Source organism: Aspergillus flavus, chromosome 7, assembly GCF_009017415.1.
Source record: "Aspergillus flavus chromosome 7, complete sequence".
Taxonomy (NCBI): Eukaryota; Fungi; Ascomycota; class Eurotiomycetes; order Eurotiales; family Aspergillaceae; genus Aspergillus; species Aspergillus flavus.
In genome coordinates this window covers 1,821,622-1,846,943 of record NC_092404.1, presented here as the reverse complement: position 1 = coordinate 1,846,943, position 25,322 = coordinate 1,821,622, and the positions used below count along the sequence as shown (strand labels likewise).

General features: G+C 47.5%; 9 protein-coding genes across 9 annotated transcripts; 6 read left to right on the top strand and 3 right to left on the bottom strand.

Moving 5' to 3' along the window:
• Window positions 1-2,751: 2,751 nt before the first annotated feature.
• F9C07_2280991 (RING finger domain protein) lies at window positions 2,752-5,954 on the top strand. Its single transcript, XM_041294754.2, has 4 exons — window positions 2,752-3,240; window positions 3,305-3,710; window positions 3,768-4,308; window positions 4,366-5,954. Exons 1-4 carry the CDS (start codon window positions 2,974-2,976, stop codon window positions 4,730-4,732), a joined length of 1,581 nt encoding a protein of 526 aa, XP_041150380.1. The 5' UTR covers window positions 2,752-2,973; the 3' UTR covers window positions 4,733-5,954.
• An 804-nt stretch (window positions 5,955-6,758) lies between these two features.
• Window positions 6,759-9,555, bottom strand: F9C07_2280990 (toxin biosynthesis cytochrome P450 monooxygenase). Its single transcript, XM_041294766.2, has 5 exons — window positions 9,299-9,555; window positions 8,640-9,240; window positions 7,462-8,571; window positions 7,224-7,390; window positions 6,759-7,173 (listed from the first exon to the last, which is right to left on the bottom strand). Exons 2-5 carry the CDS (start codon window positions 8,721-8,723, stop codon window positions 7,014-7,016), a joined length of 1,521 nt encoding a protein of 506 aa, XP_041150379.1. The 5' UTR covers window positions 8,724-9,240; window positions 9,299-9,555; the 3' UTR covers window positions 6,759-7,013.
• Window positions 9,556-11,307: 1,752 nt separating this feature from the next.
• On the top strand, window positions 11,308-11,852 carry F9C07_5834 (uncharacterized protein; the record flags this gene model as incomplete). The annotated part of the gene is made up of 2 exons (XM_071511405.1): window positions 11,308-11,358; window positions 11,421-11,852. The coding sequence occupies 2 exons, from the start codon at window positions 11,308-11,310 to the stop codon at window positions 11,850-11,852; spliced, it is 483 nt and encodes a 160-aa protein (XP_071367021.1).
• Window positions 11,853-12,401: 549 nt separating this feature from the next.
• Window positions 12,402-12,713, top strand: F9C07_2103704 (uncharacterized protein; the record flags this gene model as incomplete). The annotated part of the gene is made up of 1 exon (XM_071508958.1): window positions 12,402-12,713. The coding sequence occupies one exon, from the start codon at window positions 12,402-12,404 to the stop codon at window positions 12,711-12,713; it is 312 nt and encodes a 103-aa protein (XP_071367020.1).
• A 908-nt stretch (window positions 12,714-13,621) lies between these two features.
• On the bottom strand, window positions 13,622-14,271 carry F9C07_5833 (putative kns1; the record flags this gene model as incomplete). The annotated part of the gene is made up of 3 exons (XM_071511404.1): window positions 13,622-13,705; window positions 13,778-14,076; window positions 14,142-14,271. The coding sequence occupies 3 exons, from the start codon at window positions 14,269-14,271 to the stop codon at window positions 13,622-13,624; spliced, it is 513 nt and encodes a 170-aa protein (XP_071367019.1).
• F9C07_2280988 (uncharacterized protein) lies at window positions 14,142-17,619 on the bottom strand. The gene is made up of 6 exons (XM_071510474.1): window positions 17,496-17,619; window positions 17,226-17,439; window positions 16,965-17,163; window positions 16,881-16,912; window positions 15,469-16,827; window positions 14,142-15,389 (listed from the first exon to the last, which is right to left on the bottom strand). Exons 1-6 carry the CDS (start codon window positions 17,594-17,596, stop codon window positions 15,330-15,332), a joined length of 1,965 nt encoding a protein of 654 aa, XP_071367018.1. The 5' UTR covers window positions 17,597-17,619; the 3' UTR covers window positions 14,142-15,329.
• On the top strand, window positions 17,620-22,467 carry F9C07_2145670 (monooxygenase). Its single transcript, XM_041294752.2, has 4 exons — window positions 17,620-18,528; window positions 18,623-18,993; window positions 19,057-19,802; window positions 19,866-22,467. The coding sequence occupies exons 1-4, from the start codon at window positions 17,952-17,954 to the stop codon at window positions 20,614-20,616; spliced, it is 2,445 nt and encodes an 814-aa protein (XP_041150376.1). The 5' UTR covers window positions 17,620-17,951; the 3' UTR covers window positions 20,617-22,467.
• A 694-nt stretch (window positions 22,468-23,161) lies between these two features.
• F9C07_5830 (uncharacterized protein) lies at window positions 23,162-23,653 on the top strand (the record flags this gene model as incomplete). Its single annotated transcript, XM_071511403.1, has 2 exons — window positions 23,162-23,290; window positions 23,555-23,653. The coding sequence occupies 2 exons, from the start codon at window positions 23,162-23,164 to the stop codon at window positions 23,651-23,653; spliced, it is 228 nt and encodes a 75-aa protein (XP_071367017.1).
• Window positions 23,654-23,664: 11 nt separating this feature from the next.
• On the top strand, window positions 23,665-25,227 carry F9C07_5829 (putative aspartate transaminase; the record flags this gene model as incomplete). The annotated part of the gene is made up of 4 exons (XM_041294751.1): window positions 23,665-23,919; window positions 23,975-24,106; window positions 24,161-25,009; window positions 25,132-25,227. 4 exons carry the CDS (start codon window positions 23,665-23,667, stop codon window positions 25,225-25,227), a joined length of 1,332 nt encoding a protein of 443 aa, XP_041150375.1.
• Window positions 25,228-25,322: the final 95 nt, after the last annotated feature.

The window sequence follows — 25,322 nt, the reverse complement described above, 5'->3', positions numbered from 1 at the left end:
GCAGAATCCTGATCACGGGGTTTTGCAGAGTCCATAGTTTCCAGATAAGGTTCAATGTGTAGCATCCACACGGCCTGATTGGGAGCCTGCTGGATGATGCCATGCATAAAATGGAGTTATATACAGGGTAGGTGCGGTAGATAACGAATATGCGCGGTGTCCTCCTACCTTGTTAGATTGGTCTGCGGCGGCCTGCAGATTGTTGGCGATACTGCTTCGCCGTGCTCGCCCGGGATGAGATACTAACTGGAACCAAGCGAAACGGCATTATGACTAAAGAATATGCCAGATTCCGAGCTTTGCCAATTTCCCGGCATGGACATAAATCCGCCACCAAATCAAGCAATCAATGACACCGGACAGACCCATGAAAGAGCCCATTCCGGAAATAACATGTTCAGGGTTCTTTTCTCCGAGTTAAAGTAAGGTGCCTCGTCCGGCAAGTCACATTGTTAGATCCTAGCCAAGCTTTGGATATTCCGGGGTTGTTGGCACGGGAGTGAAAGGTCGGACGGCATGCAGAAAGGAAGACGTTGTCACACATGGATTCACTGTGTGGCTGCTTTTGCGGTGAGCAATGGGATTGTGCGTATTGGCATTAGGGTCAACATTCCTGTCAATCGGTTTGTAGTTGTAGCTGTGGCTTGTGCGTCGCCCTAGTCCGAGTTGCAATATTGTGACCTATTGTATCACCATGTCGACCGCATGAATTGGTTGTGAGCTTGTCCTTCTTTTCTTTTTCCTTCCTTTTTCCTCTCTTGCTTTGACTTGCCTTGCTTGAAACGCTGCAGTGCTATTACGACCGAACACAACAGCGCACTACTAACCAACCTGCGGAGCCGACGATTATAAATTTCTGGCATCTACTCAGTAGTTCCCGGGACGGCTGATTCCTAAGAACCTCAAAAGTTCATTAGAGGTGTTTCTTCTCTACGAGAGAACTAGTATCTCTGGTTACTCTTAAAGATGGCCACCCTTACTTAATTGGACTACGTCTCATATCATTAGCAAAAGAAACTGCGATTGCATGGTGAGATCGTCAACCCGGCGTCGATCAATCCACCCCAAGCTGGGTAAACCCCGAGCACAGAGCAAATGACAGGGACCAGAAAGGAAGCCGACCGAATCAAATGCAAGAGAAAGGTAAAACTAAGAGATCCAACCATTTGGATATTGGCACGCAGCATTACCCAGTTAGAAAACCGCCTCACGCAGGTGATGATCCTGTCGGATGCGGAAGGTCGATAAACATGCAGTACAGGGCCCGAGTGCGGAGATTCGCCTGCCTCCGATCGCGGAGGCGTGCCACTCCACATGCGGAGAACCCACGGTCGACAGGACATTTTTTTCCATGTCCTGTAGAGATAATATATGATGTACATGACTTGCGATTCAAGGATTGTGGTAGAGTAGAAAGGATTACCGATTGGGTGTTTCTGAATTCAGCCACCGGGATGGTGAGGCTGTGTTGAATAATCCATTGTCGGGCTTACCGATCCGTCTCAGCCTCGAAGTGGATTTCCGAATCAGGTATGTCCACGTCGGGGTTCAGTAAACACGAGAGAGGTGGAATAGTAGTTCTAAATTCGGGTACATCACAACCACTCAGACATTTTTCAAGCCATGGCACTGAGAACGGCATGCCATGGTATGGTATCGAGTCTTGGTGGTCGGAGAGAGCTGTCTGCCAGCGGATCACCAGTGCGGAGAGTTTTGAAGGTTGGACCGCATTTGATGGATGACGCAACTCATCGCATTCAAATCAGGTGCTTCTCTTTACTTTTTTTTTTTTCTTTCTTTCCTTTGCATGGTTCATCTCCACCTTCTTATGCAATTCAATAGACATTGTTCGAGTTGGCTGTGTCGCCCATAGGTTGACTGGGCGAGAATCCTTTCTGTCTTGGCCTGAAAAATGAGACCAGATCGGCAACATGTGACGTCCATCGGCCCTAAGATGGGACTGCAGTATTTGGTACTGGTAACTTCAGTACCTCCCCCGCATCTTGGGAGTGTTCAACCATCGAAACCAGACGAAATTAAAATGTAGTCTCGATCGCAGACGATTAAACGCAAGTTTGTAATTGTTTGGATAAGATTGCAAGAGGAGCAGACCGATAGGGGATTGATTGGACTGGACCGAATGCATGTTCTGTACCTCGGGTTTCGCTCTGGGCAAATCAAGGCCAGATGATGATCCTCTTATCGTTTTCGTATTGTCCAGACCGAATTAGTCACTCGATTAGTAGTCAGGAAATCCATGGTTCCTCGTTCGAATCGCCGTATCAGTCAACGATTGTGAGTTCCTGAAGTTACTTTTAACCTTTCGAATAATGATTATATCTACAAGCAACGACTCTTCAGTTTGCTTCTTCCCCCACACTTGCTACTTGTACACACTCGACTGGGACGAATACATATTTTCGGTGTTCCCTTTAATTTCCACCGCCTGTTTCAGCGGATCGTCCGGGACATTTTCTGACAGACACTTGCCTTTTTATCCAACGGAGTGACCACTGCAACCCTAAGGAGGCAACTCCACCGTACTGTAAAGTCGGTGGTTGGTTCCCTCTGACATAACCCCCTCTCGCTCTCCACCACATCTCCGAATTTCACCCTCCCGTTGTCGGTGATCCATCCATCCACTTCCATTGATCCTTCTGCTTATCGATAGATTCCACCTTTTCTTTCCCCATCCGCTCGCCCCAAATCTTGTTCCCCGGTTATTGCAATTCAGTTTTTGTTGGAACCCCCACCGTCACGGTGCATCAGACCGGCATTGATCGGCCAGTCTTGTTGTGTACCTATCCGTTATTTTTTTTTTCTCTCTTTTTTTTCTCTCTTCTGTCATAGGCGCTCGGGATCGGTGAACGCAGAAGATCCGGGACTAAATGATCTCCTGCGCCCCATAACCTCCGCCATATCCGTAAGCCTCGTCATCGTGGGGAAGTCCGCTCGTCCCAGCTTTTTTCTTCGATGGGGCCCATTCAGGACCCTTCTTTTTTCCCTTTCTCTTTTTCCTCTCTTCCCCTCCTCCTCCTTCTGCTGTCCGCTCTATCGACTACTATTCTCGCGGTAGACTCGTCCGGCTGGTCTGTGGTGCCGTCCAACAACTCCCGGGATCTTTCGTGGGTAGGAAAAGCCAGATTTCATCTGGAGAGCGCCCAGATTCAGCTTCCGTCGGGCGTCAGCGTTACTCCGTTGACAACGGCCTTGGTCAATCTCGATCAGAGTGAACTGACGGTTCGTACTGCGCTGCGTGGATGAACCAGTGTCCGGGATGGGTAATGCTGACCGTCCCGCGTAGAACTTCAATGTTACGGGCAACCTCGTGAATGTGGACGACACCAACTCCATCTCATTGAACACGAGTGACATCGCCCTGATCAGTTGCGACCAATCCGCCTATCCCGGAAATTTAGATGCGAGTGAGACCGTTCGCAACGTCGTTACATCATCGCATCGTGCATCGGCGATTCTTTTGTACAGTTCCGAGGTGCATCACTGTAATTACACCGCAGGTCCCAACGCCAACGGTTACATCAACGTCTTCACGCTAGTCAATCCGACTCTCGCGAAGCTTGTCACTAAACTCTCTCATTCATCGACGGGGAACGGTTCGACGAGTATCAAGCCCGACATGTCCTTCACGATGTCCGGGACGCCGCCCACCTCCGGGGATTCCGGTGGGGCGACGGACAGCCCTAATACTGGTATGAGCATTCCATGTCAGCACATGCATTCCTGTCGCGGCTGACCTTGCATCCCAGCTATGATTATTCTGTATAGTATTACAGGTATCATCACGGCGCTCTTCCTCGCCATCATCATTACGGGCGCGGTCCGGGCCCATCGTCATCCGGAACGGTACGGACCTCGATATACAGCGGGGCGGCCACGACAAAGTCGAACGAAAGGGATGGCAAGGGCCATGTTGGATACAATTCCGATCGTGAAGTTCGGGAATCAACAGGATCCCAAGCTGGATGCCGTCAAGGGTGATGTGGAGATGGGCTCTGACGATGAGACGGGTCGTCAGCCAGATGCTACTCCAGAAACAACCACAGTGCAGGAAACGAATCCCCAGGCGACTGCTGCTTTACCGGCGACGAATAATACCACAACCGAGTCCAATACAGAACAAGAAGCCAAACCGACGGAATCTACAGATCATCCCAACTTTTCGTGCCCGATCTGTACTGACGACTTTGTCAAGGGACAGGATCTGCGTGTCCTGCCCTGCAACCATCAATTCCACCCGGAGTGTATTGACCCTTGGCTGGTGAACGTATCGGGTACATGTCCTCTATGGTATGCTTCCATCACTTCCCAAAACATGAAGAATCGCAATCGCTAACCAAAGATTAGCCGTATCGACCTCAATCCCGCCCAACCCGAAGGCGAGAATGAAAACCAAGAAGGCGAAAATAACACGGAGACACAGCAAGAGGGCACCGCCGAACCAGCAACAGAGGAATCACACCATCGACATCGCCGCCTAACCAGCTTTATGCACGGAACGCTGAACGCGCGCCGAATGCGCGAAGCCACCGTCGAAGAGCGTCTCGCCGCGCTGCGCAGCGTGCGCGAAGAGAACCGCAACAGCATCGAGAACGAAGAAGATCGACAGCGACGCGGTCGACTCACGTCCCGCCTTCGTGACCGATTCCGCATTCGCACTCGACGCCACGGCGATGACGGCGAGCAGCAGCCGCCCGCATCAACAGCTACCTAGTACATAAACCGACCGTCTACCCTGTTTATATTACGATGGTTCTTGTACAGTCAACTTTTGCGATATTTTGCTTGCATGGTGGTTTTTCTTTTTTTTTTTTTCTTTACATAACATTCTCACTCTCCTTCATGTCCATATTTATGTCTATGATTTACGAAGCACGGAACAGGCAATGAAAGGCACGGCGATACAGGCGTTAGGAAACAGGACATTTCGCAAAAAGAAAGAAAGAACCGGATTCAGGACTTGATCTTTTTGACTTTTGAGGCAATTGTACATCTTCCACTGTATATCTCTTCTATTTCACAATAGGTATATATACAAAATGCAAGTCCAAGTACAATACAAACCACCACCCAAGTATGCACATACAAGAAATACGTACGATAGTAACAAAACAATACCATCGGCAATCCCCCGAACCAACCCCACCCAAAAAGAAACCCAACAAAACAAAAAAGAAACCAACACGAAGCAAAGTGGACCAGTCAAGCCAAATCCCACTTACGTACGGAGTAAACAGGAAAGATCCATCATCCACCGGGTTCCGGAATCCGTTCGCACGTTCGCATAAATTTCCCCATTCGGATTCTCCCCGTGGGGTTTCGTTGAAAATGCGGGTTGCCTTATGTACATAATTTCTTTTGCGGATGAATGTGGAAGGTTGTGCCGTTGGCTTTTCCTGTTTGGGTTCGCTGCTTATCATAGGTCTACTTACTGTAAGTGTATGTAGGTCGGAGGAGTTCGGTACGGATACTTGGCACTCTGCTACTAGTAGTACTAGTACTAGTAGTAGTGCTATGTATGTACTTGAGTATGAATGAGACGTGTAATATGCAGAGCGGTAAGTTTAGACCTCGACTATCTGGGGTAAGGTTTGAGTCTTGACTCGTGTAGATGCCATGTGTGCTTTTGGGGTTCTTGCGTGATGTGCAGTGCATATTGGACGTGTGTGTATGTGTACTAGTATGTACGGAAGGGTAGAAGGATGGATGTACGTTGATGACAGGTCGATAAGAGTCGTGCGGGGGTGAGTTAGGGCTAGGCTGGGCTGGGCTAGTAGCAAGTTATGTTACTACTCGGATTATTAGCCCTATCGTATGGAGTACATCTATCTAGGATTTCTATTTAGGATTGGAAGGGTGAGTACTATTTGCAATAGTCTATCATATCTACCAAAGAATTTAACTATGTAGACTACTATAAAGATAATGAGATAATGGGCGACTGTAAGCCTTGTTCCCCGCAGAATCCTTACCTAGTATTCCACCATCACCGAACGGGGTAGATTCAAGTATTGCCCAATGCGTGTCGCGCGTCTGAAAAGGAAGGGTTTTCGAAGCTCACAAATTCGCATCGTAGTGGCGTATGATATATCATTATCGTCAAATTCCTTTGGGTGTATTTCTTGGAACAAGGTTTATTTGGTTAGTCTGGGGAACTAGGTGAATGTAGGTTTATGGCTATTGAGACCTTAGTGATTATTCTAGAGTGGGAAGGGACGAATGGGTGAGTGTTTGGGAAATAAGACCATTTCCTTTGGAGAGAGTTTCGAACTGCATTTTCGGGAATGTTTACTACTAATTCTGTTAGATACTACGTTGAAGGTGCAGTGTACTTGTACCCAGGGCGGTTGCGTGCTAGTTAGTATACATAATCGTAGGGGGTACTCCATTTAGGGTTTGTGCTTGTTACATTAACATCGAGCGTAGCCTACGCGATGGGAACATGAATTACCGATGCAGTGTCTGGGATGTAGTGAGGGCGTTGCTTTTTTGTATTTCTGTTTTTTCTTTCTTGCTTGCTTTATTTTCTTTTATTTTACTCAATGAGGTGAGCTTCGGTTTTTGTATGCGATTTGATGAGGAGTAGATCATATCTATTCTCAGTCTGATGGTACTGGTATTTAGTAGTGAGATCAATGATATGCTAGTTTGGGATATGTATTCGGCTAAAGATCGTAGGTATTCTTTGGATATACATTTTCTATTACCCTTAGGAGAGATTGTTGGTATAGAGTTAATTTTGGGCATTGTCCTTTCCATTAGAAAGGTATAGCTTAGGAATTAGTCTTGATTAGAAAGAGATCTAGATTAAGTGACAATACAGCTCAATCTATATCGTACTATATGTTACAATAAGCGTTTTACTCTACACACATCTCAATATGATCTTCATGTGAAAATATCCATGAAAAAGCTATCAAAGATAACCCAACCCCATCAACCTTAACTACTAAGCCCTCAACCTCTCACCCAATCGATCCCTCACCAATCACATCCTATATCCCAACCCTAGGACGCAACCTAACATACAACCCCGGCTTATTCCAAAGAATATACGTCTCCTGCCGACTCCAATTCTCACTCCTCTCATCCAATTCCAAATCAAAATTATAAAGCACACGAGCCAGAATAAGACGCATCTCAGCATTAGCCAAACTAAAGTCATTAGCCAGGATACAAGAGGACAAATGGAACGGAACACATACTTTCGTCCAATGCAGTTCCGGGGTCCGAAGCTGAACGGTTGAAGCACGGTTTTACTATCGTTGGCGAATCGGGGATCTCCGAGGAAGCGTTCTGGGATGAAGGATTCTGGTTCGGTGAAGTTTGAGGCGGAGTGGAAGGCTGCGAGGTGGGGGATTGATACTATGGTCTGTTGCAGGGGGATGTGTTAGTATTTGGGTTGTAGAGATTGGGATTGTCGGAAGGTGATTGTGAACATACCCCACCAGGGACCCATTTCCCAGCAATCATATCACCATCTGCGTCAACTATCCTAGGTAGTCCCGTAGGAGTAGGCGGGAAGATGCGAAGGCCCTCCGTCAATACGGCATTGAGGTATTCAAGTTGATTACAACCCGTAACAGTAATATCCTTTTCACTCTCAAACGAGGCCCTAATCTCCTGCTGAAGCTTACTGAGAACCCTTTCATTCTTCAGAAGATAGAAAGTAACAGCCGAGAGCAAGGTGGCCGTAGTTTCAGAACCGGCAACAATCAGTGTACTCCCGTTCGTAACCATCTCATCGAAAGTCATTGCCCGCTCTGTATCCTTCTGTTTCAGAATATGTCCGTAGAAATCCATCCGGTCGTTCGACTTAGCGAGTCGACCCTTGGCCTTCTCCTTTGTGAGCTCAATATGCCAATTCCTCCCATTAGCGATACGCGTAGGCGTGATGAGCCGAAGTAGAAATTTAGATCCGGGAAAACGTCTCGCAAGGTTTCCATACGTGCCGTATCGGATATTACTAAAGATCATGGAGACCCATTTATGATACGCCGAATTATGGAGACAGTTGAACGGTTCCCCGAAGGCCAGATCCCCGATGATATCGAAGGTTGTGAAGTTATACCAAGCAACCATGTCCAGAGGTTTGTTACCAGCTTCGCAGTGCTCGTGCAGACGCTGTATCAAAAGATCAATATAGCTATTGACCAGCGGCTCCTGGACACGCAATGAAGTCTCGGAGAATGCGTGAGATAGTGTTCGTCGGAAGCGAGAGTGGTCTTCATCGTTGGAAATGACGATACTGGGGACTCCGCCTGCGGTGGGTGGGTAGTAGCGGACATCTTTGGGCTTTTGTTTATGGCCGGGTCGAGTGCCGTAGATTGCTTTCCAAGCTTCGCCGTCGATGAAGGATAGTTCGTTGGGGGCGATGCGGACTACTTCTCCGTATTTTTGGTGGAGGTCCTTGATAGCTTGGCCGATTTGGCCTCCGAGTAAAGCTTGGAAATATGGGATTCGTGTAGCTGCGTATGACTTTGGGCTGGGGAACTTTGCTAAAGGATGGAAGTATATATTATAGATGATAACTGCGAAGAGGTAGAGAATGCTCTGTTTGGTTCTACTCAGTAACTTGATTCTTGTTTTCCGGTCAAATTTATATAGTATAAAACACTCACCAGTAATACACCCAGTCCGAGATAGAACCCAACAGTTCCCACAGGCGAACTGAAGGGCCCCGAAAGAGGCAGAAAAGAAAGCATGATTATCCGAATATGCAAAGTAACTGTCTAGCAGATGAAACAAGCTTCAAATTCAGTCCTACATAGTATTTATATACCCTCCGATGGTTACATAGCGGCATAAATCTGTGTAATGTCGGACAGGCCAGGATAATAGACATAACGCGGTAATGCTGTGTAGAATTAAATACCAATGATTGAACCGTAGAATTGCCGACTCCCGTCACTGGGTATTCTCTATGCACGCAAAATGAAGTGCCACTTTTACATTGCCGTGAATTATGCATTGATGTGCGTACTCTGTGGAGAATTGGGCGGGGAAAGACAATGCCAAGACTGGCTGTACTTGAATATCTTCACATTCTATGCTTTATTCTCCGGCTCGGTGCTGGGATATAGATGAATGCAGGCAGGGGTGAGTGGAAGGCTTCTGGGAGACCATCCTTTCATTCTTCTTGTTTTTTTATCTAACGAAAGACAACGTTGTTTCCAACTCTCTACGAGGAACAGTAGTCATTTTGGCAGAGGGTCTGAGCTTCTTGTGATGAAACGTTAGTTTATGAAGTCTAGAGTTTCAGGGAAACTATAACACGCACATTAATTGGCCGACGGTAAATGAGGAGCATTATGCTTAATTTATTGCCGATCTGGACTGGAGCCAGAGTCCGGAGGTTAAAGATAAAAGCTTTTGGAGAAGTGACTGTAATTGTAGCTGTGCTGTGGAGGGTTGTATCCAGCAGGCAAGACTACTAATTTACGAGAGAGGGAGAGAGAGAGAGAAAACTGAAGCAACTTCCTAGCTTCCCTGTCTTTCACAGACTAGAATCACCCACAGGAGGACAAATGACGTGGGTGGATGGTATAATCCAAACAGACTGCGGGGGATTTCCTTACCAAATGCCGAGGAGTTACTCATATGACGTTACCCTACAGAGTCATACGATGAGGGAGGGGCCATAGCACCCTATTGATCTTGTTTAGTTATGCATGGAATACTTGTGAAGTATGCTCCAAGCGTAGATGTTTCGTGAATTTCACAGGCGGTGCATGTGGCGAGAATCAGGCTGAGATCCAGAAACCGAGAGTCTGAGACACGACGTGAATATTGCTAAGATGTGAATCAGCTCTTGGAGGAAAGGGTCTTGCGGTGTGCTTAACTTTCCATTCCTAACGGAATCAATCTACTGTGTCAACTATAATTGCTGTGAGCGTAAATAGCGAACTATTTACTCTCATGTCCATCTAGCTAGCAGTTACTTGTCAATAGATGCAGTTAAGCAACTCAAAGTAATCCATCACTAGGTGCCACCATCTGTTCCACTTTACAAACAAAGTTCCTCCCGACTGCTAATGTTGCTAAAGAAAATTAGCAGCGACCAGAAGTCTCAGAAAATAACATGTAATCCCCCATAGAATTCCGCTAGAGCGTCCGCAATGATATAATGCTGCTCGTAGGCCAATTCCCAGCAAAAAGACAACACGTGTAGAGATACATAGTTTTCTGAAACCCTAATCCATGAACAAACGGTAGCTTAATAACGTGGTCGATCTCGTAGCTTTTACCAGAGATCTCACCGCAAGAGGCGGTGGTCTCAAGTGAAATCTGCCTTATTGAGTCTCAGCCTTGTTGATGATAGGGCTTTGTCTCTCGGAACCCTGAAGGACGTTCCGATTCGACACCCCAAGCTATGAAAAGCCAGCGCCCGCGCAGATTGTCTTAGAAATGGGCATTTGCAAGCCATCGGCCACCATTCTCATTAGTAAGAAGATACTAGACCAAATGCGATTGAAAGTGAAGGCTCGGATGGCTTATATGTGATGAAGGTGAATAATTAGAGAGTAACACTCAGCAGAAAGAGGGCCATACGACGGAGAACGAGGGGGATACAAACGACAGAACGAGCCCTGCCATAATCACTATAGTACCAACAAAAAGCGTTGCGAGAAAAAGTCATATTGTGATGTATCCGGCAGCGGGCAAACTAAGATACTGTGAAAGGAATACCTGCGCGATTATGTATGTGTCTGAATTCTAGGATGCCAACTTGTCACTTCATTCCGAGCCATCCAGTGGCATCCGGATATCTTAGACAATTGACTCAAAAGGGGTCGATTAATGGATGGAAAGGCACGAAACATGACGTTCATCGTTAATATGGAGCATTTAATCCCTGTTTGCCCAGGTTTATCTTCCTTTCGTGACAACAACACCCACCAAATTCTTACCCGCCGATCAACTCGCCATGCCAACGCTATTCATCGGGTGGGTTGACTCAGTCGTTTTCTTGCTCCGGTGCCTGTTACTCTCTTTATTCACCTATCACCTTGTCCACTCACGTGTGTATCCCTTTCTTATCCATCTCTCTGAGTTATGTGGGATTGCAACTACTAGCTTTTTCTTTATCTCTCTAATCTTCCCTCTGCTATCTTTCTCGCCTTCTATAAATAGATAGAGTTGATAGCCCGTTTATCTTATAGTAGCTACTGTATCGACCGTATCTCCTGTTGTAGTAAATGTATGCTATCCGTGTTTCCGGACCGCTCTTCTAATCTCTTTGGTATACTATACTAGGACCTCGTGTCTATTGTTTTTATTAGCGCCGATATGACTACCGTGTACTTGAGAAGCCCTGATGGGAGGCCTGTGGTATTTGAGGTGCGTGACCTCTATGATTTATCATCTCCCTATTTCGAGTCGTATTAACCAGTCCAACACAGATGCCTGATAATAGCACCGTGGTAGACCTTGTGAACAGGGGATTCCAAGAGCTAAAGATTAAACCCATGGAGTTCGCCAAAGCGTATATGGGCGACCAGTCTCTGCCAGTAAATGATCTACTCAAGGAACACCAGTCGGACGAGGGTGTTGCTCTCGAAGTGCGCTTGGCTGTCCCGAATGAGATACTGTACGACTCTGTGCGATCAATCGCCGCGCTGTCCAGCGATACCGTCTACTTCACTCCTGGCAAGGAGAAAAATATGCCACCTCAAACGGTTCTCACGTACTTACTACCGCTCATGGATCACTTAAAACCCTCGAAGGAAGTAGTACAGAATGAATATGTTTGGCATTCTCTTCCTCGATTAGATATATCTACCGCAACCGCTAATCGAAGCGCAGATTACCTTAGAAGACGTCAACGAACTTAAGATAGACTTGATATTCAAACTCCAAGAGATGACGGAGACTCTACAATTCACGGGTACTGAATCGCGAGAGCTACCCTAATTAACCAGTACGTATTATCCATATACAAACAAGCCCAAATGCCTCGAGGCGACATTGAACTCACCGTATCGGGATTTCCCCACATAGTCTCATGGCTCGACGCGATTGCGAGGGCCGGGTATAGCGCCTACGGCGAATACAAATCTTATACCGTGATCGAAGCCTATTTAATTCCCACCCTAGCGATCGTCAATACTGGTATCAACTACAACAATCATCAGCCCTCACAAGTTCCCAACCTCAAATCTTAGCCCATAGCGGCGTTCTCCCTAGTTCTAGAAGCAAGGTTGGTCACTTCCGTCGAGCATATCTTCAACTCTAAGAACAAGAAGATATATCATATCAATAGTCGCGCCGACTGGGGACTCGGTGCCTTCGATGTTCTAACAAACAAAATTAAGCTTCTCATCGCTATCGAGGCCAAGTCCCCGAGCAACTAGAAAAAAACACAAGGCGAATTACTTCTATACATGGCGACTATACAAAATAACCGGATAGACAAGAGTCAACCTCTAACTCCCGTCTATAGCTTTTGCAGTGATGGGGACACGTACCTATTTACTACTCTACACAAGAATTCACAATACCAGTTCACGGTGCCACTCTCCGCCGCCGCTGATCACGCCACTCGATATACTATCTTTAGCAACATGGTGTACATGCTTCAGCAGGCTAAGGCTACAGTATCTAAAATCTGCCAACTCCCCGAGTGGGACTTAACCCCAACACTCTCCGCCTCGCCCTCGCTTCCAGGAGCTGTCGAAGCCGGTGGTAATGTCTAAGATCTTCCAGTTGTCCTGTTCCCCTAAGCTGATGGCAAGCAGGCGCACGAGAGACGAGCACCGACACATTGGCATATATAGGGCCATTGAAATCCGCGGACACTAGTTGTAAACGCAGACATAAGAAATGATATCGGAGTTGGGTATTGGTTCATTGGCTTCCTATGGGATACTGTTGAGACTTGTATCTAATACTACAGGAACTGTGGTGCATAATCTAGGTTAAGTGGCGTACCAGATTTCTTGTTCTTATATCTACAATGCGAAGCGATATAGGGGATACAGAGAATTAAATGGATGACCTTAGACTATAATACCTGTGAATATTACGGCTGGTATTAGGCTGGGGCACGGGTACGAGGGGTGGTCAATCTATTTTTAATGTAGCTAGCTCACTTCCACCATTGCGACCGTTTCGACCGTTTCGACCATTTCCAGGGACATATAGCTTCGGTGACAATTGTAGATGCCTAGAGGCTCTTTGTTCGCCCCGAGGCCCTTTGTCTGCACCCACGTGATCGTGTAGCGGTACAAAAGGTCGTCCTTTGTTCATAAATCTACTAGGAATTTAAGACGTTTATCTTTTAGCATGGTATCCATATTATTCATCTTTTGACAATCTACAAAAGCCGGTGGAGCCGCCCACAATAGATTCACAGCGACCAGCCGATTACCTACAGCGCTCCGAGTCTGCCTGGTTAATCAATGGGCGCAAGACCCAGCCAATTCCCTACCCAAACAGTGTTAATAAGCAATGCAGAGTAATGGTCTAGACAGAATAGTCTTCTCATATAGACTATCTATTTTTTCCGAGTACTCATCATGCCTTGTTCGTCCCACAAGTCAGCTCTCCTCTCCGGATTCTCAGCCAGAAATTCAGGCGGTGGTGGACCCAATGCAGCAATTAACTAGGCAAGGTGAGCAGCGTCGTATAGATCGTCATCCTCGTCACGCGCTGTGAAGAGCCTCTTCGGTTCAAGAAGGTCCCAGGCCTGTTTTCAGAACACTCTTAGCATCTTAAGAGCATGAGCGAATTGGTAGTTATTAGAATATTCAAAAGATACCGTCAGACCAACACCCCAGATATCGACAGGGTAGCTCCAACCTACGTAAAGCAATGTCTCTGGAGCCCGATACTCCAAGGGCATTATATCACCGCCGTGTAGCCCTGGGCCAATCCTAGCCTCACCGAAGTCAGATAATAACATTGGGCCTTCCCTTGGGCGCATGAGGCGTGAGAGATAAATTGTCCGAGTAGGCGACACCGCCTTGCGAGATACTGGAGATGTGAACTCCCTTTCCGCAAGACTTTGCATAATGTTGTTATCATAAACGCCCAGGAGCATGTTGCCTGGGTGCAAATCTGCCACAAATTAGCCAACAGCATGCGACACATTAGGTCAAGTCAGTAGCGAATAGGCATAATACCGGTATGAACAACCTCTCCATCGCTATGCGAAAAGTCCAAAGCTCGAAGAAGCTCCGTAATGGCGCCCCGGACAAAGTCTTCATCGAACCCATCTGGCCGAAACACTAGCTTCATATCACGCAGGCTCATTTACGCCGCCTCAAAGACAAGTACAACATCTTTACCATGCTCACCTACTACATCGAAAGAGTCCAGCAGCCACCGGATATTCCCTCGGCCGCGATGTGAAGTGTTTGCCATACGGCGGCTGATATGGTCATAGCATGGGAGTTCACGATGGACCAATGAAGTATGTACATACACCTTCAAAGCGACATACTTGCGCTCTCTGCATAGGTTAGGTCGATATCATGGGACTAGAAACCGCAGGTATTTACTTCAGGTCCCGAGCTAGCCAAGTTGTCGATGAAGTACCAAAACCAAGTTTTGCAACTATTTGATAGCGTTTTTGGAAAATCTCGCCCGGTCGAGCAGGGTAAAATCTATCCGCTCGGTGGTCAGGCAACTCTTCCTCTTCAACTAATTGATTGGTCTCAATGGCCTTAAACCCCCTCGTGGGGAATGGTCGTGCTTCTTCCAGAGGGTTCAGTGACCCAAGACGCTGAGCTTTCTCAATCTCAGTTTCAAGACTTAGGTTGACGGTTATTATATTAGTAGATACCAATTGAGGACTCGCGAAAAAGGAAGTCAGCAATAACGCAACAATTTTATGATAATCGATGTAAGAACCTCCAGAGATCAGGCTTGACTATTTGACACAAGGTTTAACCAAGCGATATCTATGTTGATCATATAAAAGTCCCTACTAAATACAAAGAGCTAGATATGGCAAGAGATGGCTTCATGAAATAGTCAACTATGGACCTGACCTTGGGTGCTGGACTAATAGTCAGTATATACCCTGCAAGATAAGAGTATCATGGTCATAGATCTTCCAAAGAGAATTCTAGCGCCATCAGTTATTGCGATCAGAAAGCCCACTGTATTTTTGAGGCCCTTGTTGCGGAGACTATATGTCAGCGATCAGAGATAATGGGCAATGCTGGTCCATGGGGATGGGCATGGCCACAAGAATGTAAGAGACAATATTCCTGGACGATTCTAAGTAGTCGAATTAACATAATTTTGTTGCGTTTTATTGTTCGTCTCGATTGCTTTCTTTTGATTTATCCTGTCCTTGTACTTCTCTAGCATATGATCTCAACAAGTGGACTATTGAATTGTTGCACCTCCCAATCCCAAAGACCCTAATCATGGGAATTAGTAACCTCATATCGAGAACTAGGGTGTCCGAGACGGTTGAAATACGAGTGACACAAGACATACCCAGTCAAACAGCTCGAGCGGATTGTCGCCATTGAGGAAGTCCTCGAAAGCTGTGTAGGGAAAGGAAGCCCCCTCTTCTGGGGCTGCAGTGTGATCTGCGAGCTGGGAATTGGGAAGCTGGCTGGCCACTGCTGCTGCAGGCTGGGAACACCGTAATTCTCCTTCTGTCACAGCGTGGCCCATCTGATACAGCATGGTAGCTACTCGCTCGGCTGCCTTGGCAATCTCGACTGACGGTCGCGGAGTATCTTTCAGACTCAGATAGGTTTTATGAAGCAATTGGATGAGCTCAGTCCGTGTACTTTCGGAGAAGGGCTGAGCGGCCTTTGACTCATTGATCACGTCCAGACATATTACCATGGCAGCGGTCAGACAGTCAGAAACCGAGCGAGATGCTCCAAACCACACCCGCTGTCTGTTACCTGGACTACGCAGAACATCTTGAAAGAGCTCGCACTGATACTCAAGAACGCACCGCGCAGCGTCGACGCACGCCCAACGGAAGGCTCTGTAGATGTCCGTTGGTTGCGGAGATACCAGATACTGGCGATGTAAGATGCAGCGGGAACGCTGGTAGATCATCTCCAAAGTGTGCTGCATGATGGTAATGTCACTCTGGGCTTCTTGGGCTTTTGTTAGAAGAGGCATCCTCAGTGCGCCAGGGAGACGGTCTCTCGTAGTCTTCAACTCCTGGTCCAGACAAATAGTTCTCTCTGGTGTGATGGCCCCCTTTGAAGTTATGTCCGTAATTTCATTGGCGACTGACAACATATCATCGAGCGCCAACATGTACATGATACGGCTTGGTGTTTCTGTTTCAGGCCGTGAAGGTGGTAGGATTGACATAGCGGGGTCCAGGTCCTCATACAGCAGATTGCGTGGGCGAGTAAAGTCTCCAAGCCCTTGGTAGATTACTCGAGGCAATCCTGACTGTAAAGCCACGATAGAGTCAGTAACTGACAGTAATAACCAACACCGACGTCGCATCTCCACTTCAAAAGGCCGCAGCGGAGGATGGTACAGGTGAGTACTGCGATGATATCCCATCATGATGGCCAAGCGCGAAATAATCCCGAGCAAAATCGAGACACCGGTTTTCGAGTTATTACTTCCCAAGTACTCGATCCCCATGTACATTAGTGCTGCCTCCACCTTGTAGCACCCAGGAGCGGTGAGGTCGGACTTGGCTATCGAGACGGCGCACTTTTCCCGCAAATCATGAAAGAGATCTGGCAATTCTGACTCTACCATCACTGGATTCATTGTTTTCTCGATCCAGGCACCGCATGATAGGACTCCATAAAGAAGTGCAAGCCAGGCGGGACTGACTGCGCAGGGAGACTGCCAGAATTTGCGATACTTTGCCTATCAGATGGTGTTACGAGATGATTTGCTATAGAGAGAAACTATACCTGGCATTGGAATGTAGGGGGATGTATGAACACTCGATCATAAGTCAGCTGTGGTAAGCAGATGGGTTCCTCGTTAGAACGTACTCAAGGCTGGTTCATCAGATTCAAGGCACCTAAGCACTAGTTTGTCTGCGAGTTGACGAGTTGGCAATGAAGCGACAAGGTCTCTCATGTCTACATTGCGTGAGAGCCCCGACAACAGCACCGGAGCATGGGGCCCTGTCTGTAGATATTCCTCACCTGACGAATGATCGGCAATATTTTGATTTTCAAGCTGCTTAGTCTGCCAAGATTGTCAACCTACCGTCAAAATGAGCAGAGAGCCGAAGACGGGTGAGCACTGACTGCATCTTTCATGATAGTCTGCCAGTGGGCTGAGTTGACAAACCGTGTGCCACTTTCTGTGTTGCATTCGCTAGGCCATGGAGCAGACAATCGATCGTTCCGATGGAGTACTGCTTGTTCGGGGTGTTCTGGACGTGCTTTCACGTAGCGACAAAACTGTCCCAGCTTGCGCTTCTTGCAATTCATACAAGGAAGAGCGCGGTTGCATTTCAGTCTAGATCAATCGACCAAGTTACTTGGGTCTCCCGTCATACATGCATACGGCCTTACTTTTTCTCTCTGCACGATGTGCATGACTGCAGCACTCGAGGCTTCTGGTGCCGTCGCTTCCGATCGGATACTGGATAGTGTGGGACTGGAGGGTCCATCATGATAGTCAATAGCAAACTGTGGATGTAAAGGGTGGAAGTGAAGGCTAAAAACGGGAAGGTGTTGATGATCACTCGGATTTCTTGTATGTAACTTTCGGATTTCTGGTAATTTTCACCCCGGTTAAGACGGGCCTGCTTGGTTCGGTAAATGATCGTCGCTTGAACTACGTACTGTACAATGAAAAAGGTGAATATCATGGCACTGTGTACATAACTTTTATCCCAACATCTTACGGCATTGTCTGATTGTATATTCAGGAGGAGTATCCTAGTCATTTAAATGGCAGTCTCCTCCCTAGTAGCGCAACACACAACTCATCTGTCTTCTATTCTATAAACAATCACATCAATTACGATGGCGAATCCTAAGCCAAAGTTCCGCGTGGTGATTGTGGGCGGGTCTATCGCAGGCTTAACTTTAGCTCACTGCCTGCTGAGGAACAATATTGACTTCGTGGTGCTCGAGGCTCATAGTGAGATCGCACCTCAGGTCGGCGCCTCAATCGGCATCATACCCAACGGTGCTCGCATCCTGGATCAGCTGGGCCTGTTTGATGATATTTTGGCCACTACAGAGCCCCTGCGGGAGTCATTCTACTGGACCGGGGAGGGAAACCTCATTGTCCGGAATGACACTCCGCAGCTGATACAGAAGAGGCATGGTTATCCTATTGCTTTTATTGATCGTCAGGTCGTACTAAAGGTCCTCTACGATCATCTTGCGGAACACCAAGATCGTGTCCTTACGGGCAAAAAGGTCGTCAAAGTCGAGGATTTGCATGGCAAGGTCAAGGTTCACTGTGAAGATCATTCAGTCTTCGACGGTGATTTTGTAGTCGGAGCTGATGGTGTACGGAGTATTGTTCGACAACAAATGTGGGACTACATGGACTCTAAGGGTCTCGAAAGAGAGGCTTTGAGAGAAAGAAATGGTATGTTGCCCACCTTTTGAAGATGTCTTGATACTGTTATGCGTATGTCTGTTGTCGCCTAACTAACCTAACTCTCATATTTTCTGGAGTACAGCAATGACATCTGAGTATAACTGTGTCTTTGGCATCTCAACCGCCGTCCCAGGTTTGGACCCCGGAAGCGGGCACCGAACCTTTGGCGAGGGCTTTTCGTTCCTGACTCTCATCGGTAAAGAGGGTCGGGTCTACTGGTTCTTTTTTACTAAGATGGATCGAGTATACTCTGCCTCCGAGATCCCGCGGTTCAACCAGGGCTTGATTGACGAGCATGTTGCCCCCTACCTACAAAAGCAAATCAGCGATACCGTCCCTTTCGCTGCGTTGTACGAGAGGGCGATAACCCGGACTTTCCTGTCATTGGAAGAGGCTGAATATAAGCATTGGGCCATCGATAGGTGGATTTGTATTGGGGATTCCGCTCATAAGGTAATACCTTGCCTTTCTTGTGTGAGCTCTTTGTTTGGCAAAGGTTCTGACCTCTTACGACAGATGACTCCAAATCTTGGTCAAGGCGGAAACAGCGCCATTGAAAGTGCTGCGTCTCTCGCCAATACTCTTGCTAGCATAATTGAAGCCTCCCGTGAGCCCAGAGTCTCAGTAAATGATCTAAACGACTACCTGCAGCCTTGGCAAAAGAAACGTCAGGATCGTGTGAAGGACGTTTTCAAGTCAGCACACGGCCTTACTCGACTAGAGGCATTGGCAACGTGGAAGGATAAATGCATTGCACTCTATCTCTTCCCATACATCAGCAGCTACCTAGCCGATAAAGCATCGAAGATTATCGTCGGTGCAACAAAGCTCGACTGTGTACCACTACCGCCAAGAGCATTGCAGTGCACGATGCCATTTACCAACTTTCATCCGCCTCGAGATGAAGCGATCTGGAAGCGAGCTCTGTGGACGTTGCCATTGATCGGGATTTACGCTGTTGGAAAAGCCACTGCATTACCGTTGATCCTGAATACTCGACCCTATCTATACACGCTCTTTAAGAAAGGAGCCTGGACAGCAGGTAATGGAGAGGTCCTTAGTTTGACCAAGCCCCTCTACCATAACCTCTTCCTCGATAACTTGTTCAGGCCTTTTATTACCTGCTTTTTGCCCTCCATCACTGGGTCTGATCCGAATTCGCGGATCCAGATGCTTTCATTTATGACAGACCTGGGGTCCATTTATGGAATCTGGCTACTAGAGAGCTATCGCAACGCTCACTCCTGGACCCACGCCCTTCTGTAAGTATAAACGGCAAACCCAATGTACAGTTCTAAGGCTGACCCATGGGAACCATGCAAAAGCCCCCTGGCAGCAGGTACAGCATTCCAACTGAAGGGGATATGGATGATTGCTCCATTCTATTCCGCCCTGGAGTATCTTATCACGCCTCTATCCACTCTGCTTTCAGGCAGCAGCAGCAACAAGGAAATCGATGCTGTCACCACTGAATCCCTGGTCTTGTCGACCTTGGCTGGATACTATACGACCACTTTTTCCAACTTCTTCGCACCGAGTCATCAATCACGCCAATGGTTTAATGCGATGTGGCAAATCTTCCCAGTGACAATCCCTCTCCTTCAGATCTCTTTCTCGCTCGCGAAACGCTGGGTCTCGCCCTCTTCACCAGCCCAAGATAAGATAGACCAAAAGCAAGAACAGAGAAAAAGAATGCAAACCATCCGCTACGCATACGGAGCTTTCGCTCTAATCTCAGGTCTCACATTCATTTACGGCCGATTCACAGCCCCACCAGGTGTCTCCTTCTGGAGACTTTTCGTTCCGGGTCTGCAGGATCATTTGGCCCCCGTGACTTCTTTCAGTGACGGAATTGCACGCTTCTTGCAGTACGATGAGCTACTTTCCATGGCGAGTGCGTATGTATGGCTCGGACTGCGTTTCCGCGAGCTAAAGCAAGCGGGGGCTCGGTTTTCTTGGACTCGGGCCGCGGGGGCTTTCGTTACGTCTTTATTGGCTTTGGGGCCTGGAGCAACGTTTGCTCTGGGATGGGGGTGGCGCGAGGAGCTCCTGCACCAGGTGGCCGAGGAGCTTTGATTCGTCCTTGGGATTACGCTTAATCCTTGCTGATCCTATCCCATAGGGAGGCAATGATATGTATTATATACTAGGTTAGAACTTTGCTTAACCATAGACGGGAAATAGATCGCTACAGGTTCTTTTGCTTTGATACTCCAGATTTGTACTGATATACTTCTTTTCCAAAGGAAAAGCAGTCAGGGCAGTCAAACTAGGCTATCCAGCTCTGACAGTGATCGTCACCATGAGAACTTAGTCCCCATTAAGGAGTATGCAGGGTCCATTGGGCAATCCGCTGCAACGGTATTCCTCCACCATATAAGGATATTAGCTTCATTCATATACCCCTTTTCCACTGCTTGTGGTGTGGACGAATAGAGAGAGATGATTTTCAATAGCCATTTTACCGAGATAGTATCAGCTTTTAGACACCCCTCTCACGGCGAAGACTTATTAATGTAACCATTTCAACAGCTATGATCTGATTTGGCTAAAATTCAACAGCGCAACCCGAGTTGTAATCCGAGTGACCCACGTATATATGGATGTGTTTAATTGAAACCGCCATTGTCGGAATTGAGTCTGCCGTCCTCAGGTTCCCTTGTTATCTGTATTCCCTTATTTCGCAGTGACTCGGCTCCTTCATCTACATTCTGAAACCTCCCAACACAGGCTTCTAAACCACGTAGATCAATGCCGATTTCTCGTAGGTTGATAGGAGAAACCGAGGTTCTCCCTTCATTAGAAAGAACTTTGCTGCTAGGATTGCAGGTTCCGATTATTCTGTAGAATCCACAATGACCATACCAGCACTAGCTCCATAGAATAGCAAGTGGAGGCAGTCTCTAACACGAGTGAATCTCACCTTAGAGGCAGCTGATCAGCACTATCTCTGATATCCATAACGACAGTCCAGGTAATATAACTCAACAACAACCCAAATATAAAAGAATGGTGAGCGATATTTCATCTGAAGTAGACTCAAACACCAAAATTCCCAACCGTTCGGAAATAAATCCTCATAATTTCAGTGTTGCTGAGGTAATTGCAAAGGCTAGTATACGTATGTTTTCTTGCATGGCAATAAATAGTATCAAGTGGCTGTGATGCATTTTCTTTTAAACCTTGAAGTATATATGAACTTGACTAACTGCTGAATCTAGAGATTACATTAACTGCAAACATATCCTAATTCCTGGGGTTGAGAGCGTCAGAGCAGCTTCATTAGAAATTAAAATCCCTATCCCAACGTTGCAAGGTCACTTCCAATAAAGTTTTCTAGAAACTGAGCTCTTACGTCAAGTAACTAAACTAGACTTCCTCTTACGTAGAAGAATAGAAGCATGCGATGTTGGAGTAAACGACTAGTCATTGTCTGCGATCACTTGACCAACCTATCAGCTCACCAGTAACCGTAGATTCCGGCCAGCCCTAAAGCTGAGGCTCCATACATTACTCACGCCCCAGAAGCATATGACTAAACGGAGGATGATCAGCCTGGCGGATGACTCAGGCACCGCGATCTAGATCCTCGTCTCGAGGGCTTTACTGGTTGAACCTGATATTGTCATGGTATAGTTACATAACAAGAACCGTTCGACAGTAATAGTAAAATAAGTATACAAAATGGTATAGAATGACAGGGAAAAAGAAAATCGACCAGAATAATTGTTAGCCATCGTCATTGATAACGTCGGTGCAACGGGCAAGACCCATATTCCCCATCAATATCAGATCATACTATATCGTACCATACCGGTGAACCACAAACATACCCCACAAGGTACAGACACACACACACACACACACATAAACACATAGAGCAAAAATAACCCTTCCACGGAGAATTAAAAAAAGTCAAACGACAAGGCCAAGAGCTTGGGAAGGCAGCTGTGTCCTGGAAAAGGGAAAAGTGTCGCGAACGATAATTACCCGGTTGGTATGCAACCGGATTTAGTCCGAGTCATTTTCTGACGTTGCGTTATTTTTGTCGCTCGGGTTTCATTTAACCGGGGGAGAAAAAGTCACGGGGACGGCTGGCGCCGGATGAGGGCTTTAGACCTCTTAAGGGGAAAGCCTTTTGTTTCCATTATGGCCGAGGTGGTTGGTCGACGACAAATTACGGGGTAGAGCCGGAGATCGAGGTATATCTTTTTTCATGTCAATCGCCGATTGACCATTTTTATTCCATTCTGGAAATTAGAGAAAGTAGATAGATTACAATCAGATTCAAGTATGTCAATTCGTTAGTACAGTTTCTAGAAAATACAATGGCCATTGTGCGGAGGAGTGGGGGGGAAACCAATATCTGGATCGAGTAAATAATTCCATTGCTGAATGCAGGAGCTGTCAGTGATGCTATTTTTCCCCGCATTTGATTTGATCGTCTGCGGTGTTATCGTATTTTACAGACATATCGGTCAGGTAAATTTTATCCCTTTCAAGTCAACTGCAATACGTTCTCCGGGGTCAATCTTTTTCCTCAGAGACGAATTGATATGATATGGTTTTTGTATCCTATGAGAAGAACTCGTGATCGGAATGCCGACATGTGAATGTCGTCATGGTCGGTACGTTAACCTTCGAATCCGATTGTCCCTCGGCTGTCCTGAAGATAATCAGTCTTGTGGCCAGTTCGGTGGATTCCATATATAAATTAAAGGAGCTCGAACCATCGTACGGTTCTCGAAAGGTGAACTGTTTTCTCTCTCTCTCTCTTTTGGATTTCGGTGTATCATTACTTCGATCTGACTGATATCCTTGCATTGGTGTATTTTATACTATACGCGATTACTTTCCCTATACGAGATTTATTACCAGATTACTATTATTATATGAGTTATATTTCCCCTCATTATTAGGTAACTGTTCTCCTCAATACCCCAACTTTTTCGATTTTATTTTTATTTCTTTAATTTGCCTCTGACGAATTCCTGCGGTGCCGTCGGGATTCCAGTCTCACCAGGAATTTATTTGCCCCGGTGAACGCAAGCAGCAAGCCGTGACCTCAGGTGGTGTGACCAGTGATCGATCAATTGTTTTGTGGCCCTTTTAAACCCCGTCATCATGTCGCCTCCGTCCACCTCAGCTTCTTCTTCCTCCACCGCTCGCAATCGTCTCGCATCACTCTCCGCTCAAATCATGGGTTCTGCCAGCCCGTCCGTCTTTTCGACCTCGGTGGTCCCTGCCGCCCCCGAGGATCCGCTCTTTGGTCTGGCGCAGGCCTTCCGCAACGACCCCTCCGATAAGAAAGTCGATCTGGTTATCGGCGCCTATCGTGATGACAATGCGAAGCCTTGGATCCTCCCCGTCGTGAGAAAGGTACGTGGTGGACTGCGCAGCAAGGCGACGAGAACCAATTGAGCTAACCCGTCAGGCCGGTGATCTGATTCGCAATGATCCCTCCATCAACAACGAATACCTGCCCATCAAGGGTCTCCCTGAATTCACCTCAGCCGCCCAGAAAGTGATTTTGGGATCGGACAGCCCCGCGATCCGCGAACAAAGAGTATGCTGCGCGCGGTCCTTCTTTGGTCCCACCATTCTCTAACTGGTCAATTAGGTGGCCACTTTCCAAACCATCTCCGGCACAGGAGCTGTGCATCTCGGTGCCCTTTTCCTTGCCAAATTCCACCCCGCGAACCCCAAGCCCACCGTCTACCTCTCCAACCCAACCTGGGCCAACCACAACCAGATCTTCACCAATGTCGGCCTCTCCCTCGCAACCTACCCCTACTTCGACGCCAAGACGAAAGGCCTCAACTTCGACGGCATGCTGAACGGCATCCGCGAGGCCCCCGCCGGCTCCGTCATCCTCCTCCACGCCTGCGCCCACAACCCCACCGGTGTCGACCTCACTCAAGACCAATGGAAACAGCTCGCCGTCGTCATGCGCGAGCGCCGCCACTTCCCCTTCTTCGATACCGCATACCAGGGTTTCGCCTCGGGCGACTTGAACCGCGACGCCTGGGCGGTGCGATACTTCATCGAGCAGGGCTTCGAGCTGTGTGTCGCGCAGTCCTTCGCGAAGAACTTCGGTCTGTACGGTCAGCGCGCGGGCGCGTTCCACTTCGTCTCGGCCCCCGGTGCCACCGCCAAGAACGATATCGCCAATGTCGCCAGTCAGCTGGCCATCCTGCAGCGGTCGGAGATTTCGAATCCCCCGGCGTACGGTGCACAAATCGCCAGCCGCATTCTAAATGACGCTACCTTGTTCGCGGAGTGGGAGGAAGACCTCCGGACGATGAGTGGACGCATTGCGGAGATGCGGAAGGGCCTGCGTGAGCGTCTAGAGGCCAAGGGCACACCGGGCACATGGAACCATGTGACGGATCAAATCGGCATGTTCAGTTTCACAGGCTTGAGTGAAGCACAGGTCAAGTTGTTGCGGGAGAAGTGGCACATCTATATGGTAAGTTCACCGCTAGTACTCATATTCCGTGCTGCCGATGATTGGACCGGGTATCCGGTCGGCATTTCTGTCGGGTCTCGGAGTCAGGCCACTTGGAACGATCAAGCTAACCGTCATGCCAGACCAAGAATGGCCGAATCTCGATGGCCGGCCTCAACACACATAACATCGACTACTTCGCAGAGGCAGTCGACAGTGTCGTCCGGGAGACATCGTAAAATTCATTTCCCTGTACCTTTTTTCATTGATGCCATGTCCACTTTATTCGTCATTCAGATAGCGGTTATATATCCCCTAAATATAGATCAAGTAT